Source organism: Nanorana parkeri, unplaced genomic scaffold, assembly GCF_000935625.1.
Source record: "Nanorana parkeri isolate BGI_ZX_2015 unplaced genomic scaffold, ASM93562v1 scaffold228, whole genome shotgun sequence".
Taxonomy (NCBI): domain Eukaryota; kingdom Metazoa; phylum Chordata; class Amphibia; order Anura; family Dicroglossidae; genus Nanorana; species Nanorana parkeri.
The window spans coordinates 1,259,683-1,273,917 of record NW_017306496.1 but is presented as its reverse complement, the minus strand read 5'-3'; the positions used below and the strand labels follow the sequence as shown (position 1 = coordinate 1,273,917).

Below are 14,235 nucleotides of genomic sequence, written 5' to 3'. Positions count from 1 at the left end.
TGGCCAAATCCTGCTGACTCTTTCAAAATTTAAGTAGTGTGTGGCCCAGTGGCTTCCCCCCCATTCCACAGAAGTCTGTTTTTGAATCAACTTTTGTTGAAGGAGCTTGTTTGAAAAATCTTGGCCAAACAGTGACAGTAGCCAACCAGCTGCGGTCACTGGTTGGGTATTCTGACAATGGCACACCACAGGGGGGGCGGGGAGGGGGGGCATGCCTTTAGCGAGGATGGGGGAATCAAGTTTTTTTTTCTCATTCAGCCGGCAATGCTGAACAATGCTGAACTCTGCATCTTCACAGGATTCCTGGATGCACAGAGATGAGTTTACAGCTACAATGTATGCACCTCTGTACTACCAAGTACACATTAAATGTTAAGTCACAGCGCTGCAAAGTTCCACTCACTTTTCTGCTAGGCACTTCTGTTTCCTGAAGGTAAACATTAAGCTGCCCAGATATGGCATATACCTGAGGAAATTGGATAAGTTGTCACAATAATAATCGATTATAATCGATTATGTCGATTAGTTGTTGCAGCCCTAAAAATTACTGCTTAGCTGCTCGGATAAATCCTGAAACAAAATGAGGTTCCTGATCTGGTTTTAAAAGATGTTTATAATAAACTGTTTTGCATAACATAGTAATGTTATTGAACTAGAGATGCTATTTCCAGCTGATCAAGGGAACTCACATTTCTTATTTTCATACATATGTGCATTCCCATGCTCTTGCAGCTCCCTCTGCTTTTCATAGAAGCCTATGGTATGTCTCCAACTCTCAGGAAGGAGACTGGCCAACCCATATGTGAGAATAGTGGCTGTTATGAGATATACCCTTCCTATTTTATAATCAAGGGTTTACTCAACTTTAGCTTCATCACTGACTCTCAATTGTGTTTATTATTTCATTGTTATTAACCCCTACACTGTCTGATCACTTCAAACAATGTACTAGTAAATCAGGTTATAAATGTAAGGAAGGATGTCACCCTATCCGTCTCAACCCCTTTCACTCAGAACTGCTTAAAAGAGAACTATGGGGTAAGTGTTTTTCCCCATAGTTCTCTTTAGGGTCACAGGAGGACATATACAAACCTCCTCCCGTGACCCAAAGCTCAGTATATTGCGGGCTATTGCAGCTGGGACGGATCCCGACAATACTGTCGAGATCCACCCAGCTGCGTGAGTGACAGCTGGTTCTGCCTATCTAGAGGCAGAGCCAGTTGTACCTGCCCCATCTGTTCCGCCAGTCAGCGATGGAGGATCGGAGAGGGGAGGGTGGAAATCCATGTGGGGAGCTGTAACTGACCATCACCGCTCTCTGCAGGGAGACGATCGGGAAGTGAGCGGATCGGCTGCATGTTTCTGCTCACTTCCCAATCGATAGAGCCATTCTGTGACATATGTGAAATCACTTACCTCATAGTTCTCCTTTAATGAAGTTCCAGGTTTGTGTGTGTTTTTCCTTCTCCCTCTTCTTTGTCTTGATTTCATCTTTCTTTTCTCAAATCACTGCATCACTTTTTCCTCTTGTGTAGATCAAACCCCAACTCCGACTCGTTTCCTGAAGAACTGTGAGGAAGTGGGTCTGTTTAATGAACTAGCCAGCTCTTTCGAACATGATTTCAAGAAGGGGGCAGAAGAAGAAGATGACAAAAAGGTAATCTACTGCTATAGCTTTGGAGCGGAATAGATTTTTTTTTTTTCTCTTATGGGTAACAGTATTGTGCATATGTTAATATGTGTATACAATATATAGTATACAATGGAATCAAAAGGAACTCAATACATTTTTTTTTCGTACTATTATTGGCAGTTTATTGTGGTTTGTAGTTTAATATATGTTTGAGTTGCTTAAAGAGACACTTGTCACCTTGATTATTTAGGACAAAGTAGCAATGTCTTGGTAAAGTCCACGTTCCCATTAAAACCATTACCCCATGGCCCAAACTCTGATACTCACCTTTCAACTCTCCCTTGTTGCTCCTGCATAAATCGCAGTCAGCACTAAAATGCAGGTGTCTGATTTGTTATCTCTACCCCGGTCACTCAGGCCTAGCAATTGACTGTTAGACCCAAAACATTGTTACATGGGAGAGATTGCATGCTCCCCCATATTCAGTAGCACTGGGTATTTCCATCAGAGTAATAGGAGAGCCTTGGAAGGAGAGCCTTGGGAGAATCAGGTGTCCAGCAGACCTTTACAAAGACATGGGGAGACCTTTACATAAACAATGTGAACAGAATTTATCAAAACTAGAGTAGACAAAATCTGGAGCATCAACCGTTTATTTTCAAATCTTAACTGAACAAACTAAAGAGCGAAAGCTGATTGGTTTCCTTAGGCAACTGCTCCAGTTTTGATAACTCCCCCCCTGTGTCTTTTAAGCAGCTGAGCTCCATCAATGTAAATGTATGAAATAAATTACTCTGCTTCTTCTGTTCTGGAATTTTTCACTAATGGCTTTGCCACATTAAACTATGCAAATTAATCTGTTAGACGGCCAAACCTGAGATTTTAACCCTTTCAAGAGACTTGAAAGGGTTAAAATTTCAGGCTTGGCCGTCTAACAGATTAATTAGCCTATTTTACCCAGGCAAAGCCATTATGGTATCCGCCAGTATATTCAAAACAACATTATAAGCACTTTGTATACCGGAATGATTTTCACTGTGTTTGTCAGAGCAAATGGGGGCCTTTGTTCTTTAACTTGTTTTTAAAAATACCATTTTAGTTTTTGTTTAAAGAGTAGTTAGAATTATTTCAGTGAAAACATTTGTAAAAGGTATTTATTATACAATTTTATCCTGAGTATCAACTGGCTAAAAAACAAAGGTGCCCAAATTGCTAAATACACAGTTACAATACACAGGTAAAACACAGTTACAATTTATTTCTTTATATTTATTATTAAATATTTTACTGTAGTGTATTATTCCTGCTTAGGTCTATCACAAGGAACAGCTCTTATTTGTCACAGGTCCTCCTTTTCTACCCTGCCATTAGTCCAAGCAGATAAGGGAGAGCCTTTATTACAATCAAAGATTCAATTTCCAAGACGTTTCATAACTTCCATACTTTGTGTTACACAGCTACAATGATACTTACATAAAAAGATATAAACACAACATTGTACACTTGCCTTGAAAGCCTTGGGATATGGTAGAGTTGTTAATAATCTAGCTGTCTCTAGGACTAGAACTGTTCAGAGAGCTTGTCTGGTTTCCAAACATATATAAGTGAGTGCCACAATCTCTAAATGTAATTACATATTTGTATCATATAACTCTGCACAGCTAGGTGGGTTTAAATTTCTTGCAAAGTCTAAACATGTCAATGTAAAATAGGCGTACCATGCAGCAGAGGGCCCCTTGAGTAAGGTTGGAGAGAGGTTGGAGTCAGCAGGTTTAATTCTAAATGGTCTATAGCCCGATGCCTGAAATTCTAACATGATTTTATTACGTTATTGGGATCGAGTTGCGGAACTACCCGGTAGAGGTTTGCTCTACCTCCACTCCATTTCATCTTCTAGTCCCCTGGTTCTCAACTGGTGGGCCGTGACCCAAAAGTGGGTCGCGACCCAATGTTCAGTGGGTTGCCGCATGTCTTCCAATGCACTAGGTAAGAGGCTCCTCAGCCTCCCCCATAGCACAGCACTGTCAGTTCTTCTGCCGCACAGCCATTCAAAATATGCTGCCTGGTGCCAAGGTGCTTTAGGTGTGGTGGGCTGGGGGTATGGCCGTGAGGGAGCTCCATCCATACATGCATTGCTTACAGCTCCCTTGCGTGACCGGAGTGACATCACATTCTGGCTCCCGCCACCACTACAGGGAGTGCAAGGGAGCTATACAAGCAATGCAGGTATGGATGGAGCTCTGTCACAGTACAGCAGCCCACGCTGAACCCCTAAAAAATAGTTGGGAGTGTGAATGTCTGTGAGTGTGTGAGATTGTGTTTGTGGTTGTGTGTCTGTCAGTGTTTTAATCACAAACTACGACGCAATAGCACCGATTCTTCATTCTGATGCGGGAGGTGCATTTGAACGGCACCCCAAACACACCTCCCGCACACAGTTTGATCGCTTGCACTGGAACATGCAGTACCGCAATGCCATGCGTTCCAGTGCCGTGCGACTTGGGTCACGAGTTAATGACCAATGACAAATGTGGGTCCTGAGGTTACACAGGTTGAGAACCACTGTTCTAGTCCTTTAACCCTTTTGCTGCCAAGCCCTCCAGAACGCTTTTATCCTCTACACCATGTTTGCAATTTTTCGCCCATTGTTTTGATTATCTACTGCTGCATTGCTAGCGTTTGTAAAAGACCCCCAAACCATATATTTCCTGAAAGCACAGTAGAACAAAAAGATGGAGCTACTAATTTTGTAGGTCCTGTGATCATTGCGCAAATGTTGTCAAATCAATATTAAACCGATAAAAATTCACAATTAAATTGATAAAAGCACACTAAAATCAGTATCGGTGTGACAGCCGGTCGGCTCCGGGGATTGGGTGAGTGTGCCTTTTTCTTTTTTAACCTGGACAAGGATGGGCGGTTGTCCCTTGCAGTGCGGGGGTGGCGCCACTGCAAGGGTTGGCGAACATTTATGCCCGGTGTTCTGCTTTAACAAAGAAATAGAGGGTGAATCTCTGAACAATTAAAACCTGACAGGGAATCTAACCTCTCCTTCCTATTCAATACTGTTAAAAAAGTTATTTGGTGTTGAATACACTTATAAAGTTATACAGTGTGAAGTTTTTGGGTGTGAAAAATTTATACAAAAACACCTAAAAAGTATGATCAATACATACGGGTGAATAAAAATGTTTTCAAGTTATTGATGCCAAAAAAAAGTGTTTTTAAATGAATTTTTGTGCCACAATCACTCTTCCTTCTTTTTTGAAGTCCAAAACTTTGGATGAGCTAGCATAAATACAACGAGAGGGATCCTGGAGATGCTGCATTTTACATAGTAGTGATACTGTCTTTCCTTTCCCACTATTCGCATTAAAGTGACTCTATCATGAGACGAGTATGAAGATTGCCAGTGCTGACCTTCTATAGGACTTGGAAGGAAAACACCATTTCTTTGTTTCACAAGCTGGGGGGGGGAGCCAGGACACCTCTTCTTAAAGCACTTGTTGTGTCTGATTAGTGGCACTGTGAGTTGTCGTGTGAAGAGGAGAATAACACACTGCTTTTGGGTGAAGAGTTGGCCACATGTGCCGTACTGCTTCAATCAGTGGTGTGACATTTTGTAGGCTAGTACTTAAAATAAATCATTTTAAAAAATTGCCAGGGGTGGGGGAAGCCTCCACAAAGTCCTGTGACTGACCTCACCTTCTATCAGTCTTATGCAGAAAACACCCCATAGGACACTTCAGGCTCCACACCACAGACAGGTTCTATGAATTACTACACTTAAAAAAGTCTATAGCAGTGTTTCTCAACCTTTTTTTTTTTAGTCACAGCCCCCTTTAAAAGTATGCAAAATCTTGAGGCACCCCAGTCTAAAATGTAAAATCAGTATCTGTGCACAAAAAAAATACTTTTCCCACTAAATCTAAAATGTAAAACTGTATTGAGTTAATAAATAGCCAATATTTGTACATTTTAAATTGGGCCTTTTTGCGAAATGTTAAATTATTACATTAAAGAAAAACTGTAAATAAGCGACTTGTGTTAAAAATCGTTTGTGCGCTGTGCTGATGTGTGTGTGTTGTGATAAAATAATACAAGCGTACATTTATTTGCAACACAGCATATCACAACGCATGGCAATGCATCACAACTCTGCCATGCGCTGCCACACAGTTAAATTAATGTTATTTTAAAAAGAAAGAAAAATCAAGCACTGCGATGCATTCTAACAACGCACCGCAGTGCACGGCGTACACCACAATATGATGCACGTGTGTGTGGGGGAGAGAGAATGAGTGGGGTTTGTGTTTTAATTTTTTAATTTATTTTTACTGTTGGGGGGCTTTGGGGAAATATCAGGGCTCTAAACACACACCATGACATTTCCTTTTTAAATAGAAAAAGAAATTGAGGACACACAGTCCTTTAATCTCTTTTTCTGCAGCCCCAGCACTAAATGAACGGAAAGCACTCAGTACAGAGGCTTCTCATTCATTCAGAAACTGGAAATTTGCTACTACCCTTTCAGTAAATCATGAATGAACAGGATGTGATGTCAAGCACTTCCTGTTAATTCATAACTGGGGGAAACATAGTACTATGTATCCCTAGTTTTTTTACAAACACTGGAGTGATCAGCTGCTGATGACAGCTATGAATTTAAAGGGGACCGTCAGGGGAACCGCTCTGATATAAGTTCATGGTTGATAAAGCGACAATGAGCAGAACAGTAAAAGCCACCAACGTAAGGCTTACTGACGTGGCCAGCTGATAGCAGTTGTGTTCCGCCATATGCCTTTACGTCGGTGGGAACTAAAGGGTTAAAGAAGTTTTGTTTGTTTTTTTCGTGTGGTTTTTTTTTTTTAAACAATGACATTGCTGGTCTTTAATGTCCCTTGCAATTTTTGTAAATACATATTGCACAGCTTATATATATAAACATGAATCCTAAATGACAGTGTGGGCATGTTATTGCATATGTATACAGGGACAGAGTAAATCATCCTAAAATCAAGGTGTGGGTGGACCTGGAGTCCCCACCCGGCTCGACAGATTTGGGGAAAAAAAGAAAATCAAACTGTTCGGGTTTTGAAGCAACCATGTTCCAGCAGCTGCTTGACTACAATAGCCATCAGGGAAGATTCCAACATCCACGCTGTTTAGCATGGATGGGAAAATCAAACAGTTTTCTCTCCTTTGGCACTTGTTCAACCCTGAATATTTTTAGCCAGCCTTGTTATTACATATGTCTACACTAACATCACAGGTGAAGGGTGTGTGTGTGTGTCCACATTGATTTTAGAAGTACAAGCCTATTTTTTTTTGTTTTGGACAGAGTGGGGAGGAGTTAAATGTTTTGTCAGGCTTTCAGTTCTGTCTGTGACTTCCATTTGGGATATCTTCTCTTATCTCCTGTCCCTGTGACACCTTTATCATAAATTAGAGGGTGAGGGTTGTCCCCAGGATAGGAAGGAACAGTAAGCACTAAAAACATTTTTAGTTCTAAAAGTTCCCCCGTCTTCTAAAATGTGTTTTTGTCTGTGTCCCCATTAAAGAAAAAAGGAAGTGAGGGATAATCTCCTCCATAAATCACTTAGCGTTAAAAGCCAGATACTTCTACAAAATGACATGTTTTGGTTGGAGTTAGGCTTTAGGAAAAATGAAAACAAATAATGAGCCAAGGTAAAGTAGAAGAATTTGGGCCGTTAGGTGGTAAAACACCTTGGGACATAGCTGATAAAACGAAGGGGTGTGACAAATGTCAGCATGTTGTGTATTGCAGACAGAGATTTTCTAACACTGTGGAGGGTTGGAGCGGAAACATTGATCATTCTGTTTGTATTATACTCTGCCTAGTCAGGAGGCATATTGCAGCAGGTCCCAGCAAGTAATTTCAATGAGGTCAGAGAGGTCTGTCACCTGCTGTCCCTATTGCTACCCATATATATTGGTGCTTTAAAGGAGAACTATGGGGTAAGTGTTTTTCCCCATAGTTCTCCTAAGGGACACGGGAGGATATGAACAAGTGTCCTCCCGTGACCCAAAGCTACAGCTCGCGGTAAACTGAGACCACTGCAGCCAGGACGGATCCCGACAATGCTGTCGAGATCCACCCAGCTGCGTGATTGACAGCTGGCTCTGCCTATCTAGAGGCAGAGCCAGCTGTACCCGCCCACTCCCCCGTCCGTTACGCCAGTCAGTGCTGGAGGAGCAGGGAGGGGGGGGGGGGAATCCCTGCAGTGAGTGACAGTCACCACTCCCTGCAGGGACATGATCGAGAAGTGAGCGAGCGACGGTATGTGTTCGCTCGCTTCCCGATCTATTGAGCCGACCTGTGTCAGTTTCATTGTCACACGTCAGCTCGACTATAATGTTGAGTGAAAATCCTCCCCTTTGAGTCCCGGCAGCAAAAGTCACCGGGAGTCTGTTTAAACAGCCCCGATGCTGGCGACGTACACTGTATGTCGTCAGTCACGAAGGGGTTAAAGAACAGTTCTTGCCGCACATGACTAGATTCTGCATTTGGTTGCTGTGGTCAAGAACAGTTTACCATCAAACACTTTGATCCTTAAAGATGATTCTGGAACCATCATGTATGTCTTGTATTCGATATAACAAGATAAGCAGCGTTTGTGAACTACAAATCACAAAAAAAATAAAATCACATCAATGCAAGTGCTGTTAATCAATAAAAAAACACGGCACTGTAATAGTTAATAAACCTGTCTGCGATTAGGAGGTGATTTTTAACCAAGTGCTTCTAGGTGTCTCAGTGTGTAAAGATAAAGTGGATCAGTCTATAAACATTAAAAAATCCTTCACTTTTTTTTACACCTTCATGTGCAATAATACCATTGAGTGACAAATCATATGCGTGAAAAAATTCAGGTCGGTAAACGAAAATAATAGTGAATGACAATTAATTGTGCTAAACAAAAAATAAAGTCTCTGTAATATACAGCTCCGCTTCAAAGCCAAAAAGCAGAGCCTTCCAATGTTCGGTAGAGTAGTGCTTTCCTGGGGTTTGTATTAAGATCAATACATCCCCCTAATAGAGTGCGTACTCACCCCAAACTTTCAGCTGTAACAGACAGCCCCAAACGCTTTGTCTGATGGGACACCGTTACTGTTACCGTTTCGTATCTCGTTCTTTACCATCAGTCCTCAGTGTAAAGTATTCCCACAGTCATGCAAAGAAAAATCTTTCATCGGGTAATAGTTCCAAAAAGTAGTTTATTTAAAATGTCTTTTCAAATTCAAAATCACATTCGGCCGGTCCGAAAACAAACGTGTTTGGTATGGTAGACCTGCCCCTACATGTTTCGTCACCACCGACGTCCTCAGGGGAATTGCAGGTTGCAGCATTGATGTGATTTTATTTTATTTTTTTGTGATTTTGTAGTTCACAAACACGATTATATGGTTTTATGTCTTGTATTTACCCATAACTATTTATGTTTTCATAAAACCTATCCCCTACCACAGTTACTACCTTTCGTATCACTTGCCTTCCCTTAGATTGTCATCTCACGAGCACGAACTCTTAACTCTCTTGTTTTGTATTGTAACTGTACTGTCTCCCTTTAATTTGTAAAGTGCTGCACAATCTGTTGGCACTATATAAATCCTAAATAATGTTGCCTGTAGCCATGAACTTGAAGATAGAAGAGCGTTGCTTATAGATTCCAGTCAGAATCCAACTTTGCTTGCTAATACAGGCTAAAAAAAATGAAAGAAAAGACCGAATTAGCAGGAAAATACACCCAGAATGAAAAATCAAGCCATGTCAAATAGAAAACACTGCAGGTTTAAAGTGTATGGTGGTTTCTATTCCATATGTTGCTCCTCCTCTACTGGTAAAGATACCTGCTGGGGCATTGAGAGGAATGTATCAAAACTGGAGCAGACAAAATCTGGAGCAGCTGTGCATGGCAACCAATCAGCATGTGTTTCATTTTCAACTTAACTTAACTGAATGCAGCCTGTCCTCATTTTATGTGATTGCCACCCTCAGTCCCAGTAATGGAGAATATGAACACAGAGAGAGGTATAATTTTTGTAAAATTGTATCTTATAACCAGAATTTGGTAATGTGAAGCCTGTAGTACTCAAGGATACATAGTTTTGCCCATTTTTTCAAAACCTTCATATTCTTCTTGGACTTCAAAACAAGAATGAGCAGGAGTGAAAGATAAAATGTTTAGTACATGTGAATAGTAAAACTTAAAAAAAAAGCATACCGCATGCTGACAGTTATAATGTTATTAGTAATTCTTGACTGCGCATCTCCCAAACGTGTCAGGGCAGCCTATTTATTTGACATTTCTTTGATGTTTTTACATACGGTAGTTTTTTGGGGGCTTTTGTTTTTCTTTTGTTTTTCATGGAAGCCTATTGCAGATGTATTGGGGATGTCCATATTAGAGTTCTTTTAAATCCTCTGGTGCTGTGTTTTGTCATTGCAGAGTGCAGGACCACTGGATATGTCTTTACCTTCAACCCCTGACATTAAAATCAAAGAAGAGGAGCCAGTGGAAGTGGATTCATCCCCACCAGACAGTCCATGTTCACCAGCAGAGGAGAAGGTACGGCACATATGCTGATACTTTATTCACAAGGCTTACTTTTGCTAAACTGAAAAAGTAGACATACAGGGGAAATTATCAAACCTGGAGCAGACAGAATCTGGAGCAGTTGCCCACAGTAACCAATCAGATTCTCTTTCATTTTCAAACCTTAACTGAACAAACTGACAAGATTAGCTGATTGGTTGCCATAGGCAACTGCTCCAGATTCTGTCTGCATCAGTTTTTATAACTTCCCCCCCATTATGTTCATGACCTTCTTAGGAAGTGCTCAAAAGAGAGAACTTTTCAACGTAACTTGCAAATAAATTGTAAAAATAAGTAAAATGCAGTAATCTATAATGACCATTCTTCTGTTGATGTGACTTTAGTGAGATGGAATCTGCTTGCTGTGGGTTAGAGTTCTTTGAGCTTCTTTATCAAACAGAGTAATAGGGGCTTTGTATACCACTGTTTTGAATTCACTGGGTCAAGGCTGGAAGGATCCTTAAAGTACAACCTGCCCAAAATTGTTATTTAAGGTGTATGTATAGCCAACACTTTTATTTTAGTTTTAGACAAGTGATGGATAATGTCAAATCTTTTCTATTTTATTAATTTATTTATTTGCTGTCTGTGTCCCGTTGGGCAGTTGTCCCTTCACTTTCTGTAAAATGTTGGGTTTCCCATCACTTTCTCTCTCAGTGGCAATGGTCACCAGCATAAAAAGAGGGTGACTCTAATTAGCCGGGACACAGACAGCAATAAAAACCTGGCATAGGCTATAGTCACACTGGATGTGATTAGATGTGTTTGTTTTATGTGCATTTAAAATCTTTTTTTAACGCGTATACAGTATACGCATCCAATAATTTCCATTAGATCTATTTACACCTTGTGTTTAGATGCTTTTATCTGCAGTCAGTTTAGCTGCATTTAGAAAAAAGTCAGGTGCGTCCAGAAATTGATTTGAGCTTCTAAACGCACCAAAATGCATGTAAATGCAAGACACATTTATTTGCAAATATCTCATTGGCTACTTCAATGGACTGTTTCAATGGACAGATGCATAAAAATTAGAGGTGCACCAAAATGAAAATTTCAAAAACGTAATCGAAATTTAAAAAATGTCAAGACTGAAACCGGAAAAAAATTTTATTTTAATTTTGTCAAATTATTTTTTATATATTTTTTTTTTTCATAAACTTTTTAATGTTTTTATATTTTTTTTTAAACTTTACTTTTTAGGGGCTTTGGGGAAATATTGGGGGTCTAAACAGACCCCTGATATTTCCCTTTTAAAATAGAAAAGAGATTGAGGACAAAAGACCTCAATCTCTTTTTCTGCAGCCCCTGTTATAAATGAACAGGAATCCTCTATACTGAGTGTCCCTGTTCATTTATAACATGAGAACGGAGTATGTTTAATATACCCACAATTGTGAATGAACAGGAGGAGATGTAGATCACTTCCCATTCATTCATAATTGAGGATATAGTCAACATGCTCTGTCCTCAATTATGTACAAACACTCAGCGATCACTGATCACCGAGTGTTTGCACTCACTCTCCTCTCTGACACGCTGTCACAGGAGGCTGAGTGAGTGTTGCAGGGAGGAGAGCCCAGCCTCCTGTGACAGCGCTGGCTGTCTATGCCCACTCTGCTCTCCTCTGATCTCTGACAGGAGGCTGAGCGGTGCGGGGAGGAGAGACACCGGCCGCTCACATCGCTCTCCTCCCGCAGTGCTTGGCCGGCTGTCACTTTCTCTTCTCCCCGCTGGGACACAGAGCCCAGCGGGGAGGAAAGAAATCACGCATGTGCCAATGTATCTGCAGGAAAATGGCACTTTCGGCATTTAGCCAAAAGTGCCATTTTCGGCTGATATGTTTTGGCGACTGATATATCGGTGCATCCCTACTCAAAATGCATATGTGTGTGTAAACGTGCATTATTTTAAGCATCTAGAAGCATAAACTAAGCAGCTAGCCTGATTTTGCCAACAGATCTCTGCATAAAAACACAAGTGGCAAGCGTGAATTAAAGCTAATCCTTCCATACTCAATGGGAAAAAAGACGTTTTGGCTGTACATATAGGATTGCTGTTGGCTGGCTTCTTACATCTCCCTGCAACTCCATTGCACAGAGTTCCCTGACAGAGCGCTCAGCTTTGCCACCCCACCTCCAGAATATCATTGGTTCTGCTGATATGTCTGTAATGTAACATAAATACAATTTAGGACAGAAAGCCTTATAATGGCTGCAGCAGGTGGGTGGATCTGTCTGTGCAGATATTCTTTCAGTGGAGTCTTGAAGATGTATAAGCCCATGGGGCAAATTTCTAGATGTGCAATAGATTTTCAGTGTCAGACTTGGTAGGGACGGCATACAGTGTATGGTTTATTTATTGCTTTTGAGTACAATTGATGTAAGAAATCAAAGCTATTAGTTCAGATATATGCAGATTTACTTGGAGACAACAGCAAGTCAGTGTGAGATAATTTGTGCTGTTGATAACACTATAGTGTTACTGTGCATGGTTTTTTTGGTAGCTTGAGTGATGATGTTTATTATGCCACTCTGGTAAAGGTGCCACCAAAGCCGCAGGTCAGCTCAACGCCCACTCCTACAATAGTTCGGCCTGGCTCTCTGCCTCTCCACCTGGGATACGATCCTTTGCACCCTACACTTCCTTCACCCACATCTGTCATCACACAAGCCCCTCCGTCCAACAGACAGCTAGGGTAAGGAAGCTGTAGTTGTGTGCATTTCACCCTATCTGCTTTTCACATGCTATCCTTGATTTCTTAACCACCAGTGTGTTCATCATTATCCTTTTCTTCCTTATGTTATGTTTCTCCATTCCCTTGTATTCCTCATACTAAAACAGAGCTCTGTTTATTGTCTTTGTCAATCTTCCTTGTATCACTGTGCCGTATACATCTTTACTGTGTTTGTGTAAATGGTTTCTTCTGCATTTCAGCTCCCCAGGCAGCTCAGTCCCTCTTATGATGAACCTGGGTAATGGCCATTCTGTACCTTTTCTTCCTGGTCCACATGTACAAATGCCATCTGTTATATCGGTAAGGAGACTTTGTCTGATTTGTTGTGGTATTAAATGCAGAGAACCTCGCTTCCATTGACCTGTCTTGTTTTTATGTTGGCTCAGTTGGCAAGACCCATGAGCATGGTACCCAATATCCCAGGGATTCCCGGTCCCCCAATTATTGGTGGCGGAGGCCATATTTCTCCGTCAGGACTTTCAGTTCATTCAGAAGCCAAAATGGTAAGTGACCATATAGCACAATGATATAAAGGAGGGAGATATTTTGAATAGACATTACTCTTGTCCTTATTCCCCTACCTGGTTTTCTTTGCAGAGACTTAAAGCCTCGCTTACTCAGCAAGTTCCATTGTCTTTCAATGGGGGAATGGCTATGGTGGCATCAAGGCCTGAGCAAAGCCAGATCCAGCATCCTGATGCTCCTTCCCCTGCACAACCTCAGGTCAGTTATCAATTGCAGATTTTTTTTTTTGTTTTTTTGCAACCATGTTATAATCCACATTTTAGGCCTGAAAATTACTTCAAACCCCCAAACATTATATATTTTCCATGACCCTGTAGACTAAGATGGCGGCAGCTGCAAATTTTTATGTTGCGCGATATTAGCGCAACTTATTATCAAACCCCAACATTTTGTGAAAAATGCACTTAAATGCCCCAAAACAGAATAAAATGCCATTTTTAAAAAGATGAAATATTAAAGATGAGGTTACAACAAGTAAATAGATACCCAACATGCCCAAGTAAAAATTTGTGTGAGTCTGTAAAACTGCGACAAAATTCACTACCCCATAAGGTCCATAGAAGACACTTTAAAAGCCCTTGCACGTCATCAGTTTAGAATTACTCATAAATATTGGCCCTAGAATTATTGCTCTCACTCAGGCGTGCGCGGCGCTACCCAACATGTGTAGCACGATCATCGCTTTCGTACGTAGGCGCACCCGACGCCTGTTTACGTGAAGACTT

At 41.0% G+C, this 14,235-nt stretch overlaps 1 protein-coding gene across 1 annotated transcript in view; it reads left to right on the top strand.

Moving 5' to 3' along the window:
* ATF7 (activating transcription factor 7) overlaps positions 1 to 14,235 on the top strand; it is a 108,664-nt gene that overhangs the window by 86,016 nt on the left and 8,413 nt on the right. Inside the window, exons 4-9 of the mRNA XM_018556216.1 lie at positions 1,536 to 1,657; positions 10,105 to 10,224; positions 12,792 to 12,946; positions 13,186 to 13,285; positions 13,372 to 13,488; positions 13,583 to 13,708. Coding sequence (XP_018411718.1) covers positions 1,536 to 1,657; positions 10,105 to 10,224; positions 12,792 to 12,946; positions 13,186 to 13,285; positions 13,372 to 13,488; positions 13,583 to 13,708 — 740 coding nt within the window. The remainder of the gene's footprint in view (positions 1 to 1,535; positions 1,658 to 10,104; positions 10,225 to 12,791; positions 12,947 to 13,185; positions 13,286 to 13,371; positions 13,489 to 13,582; positions 13,709 to 14,235) is intronic.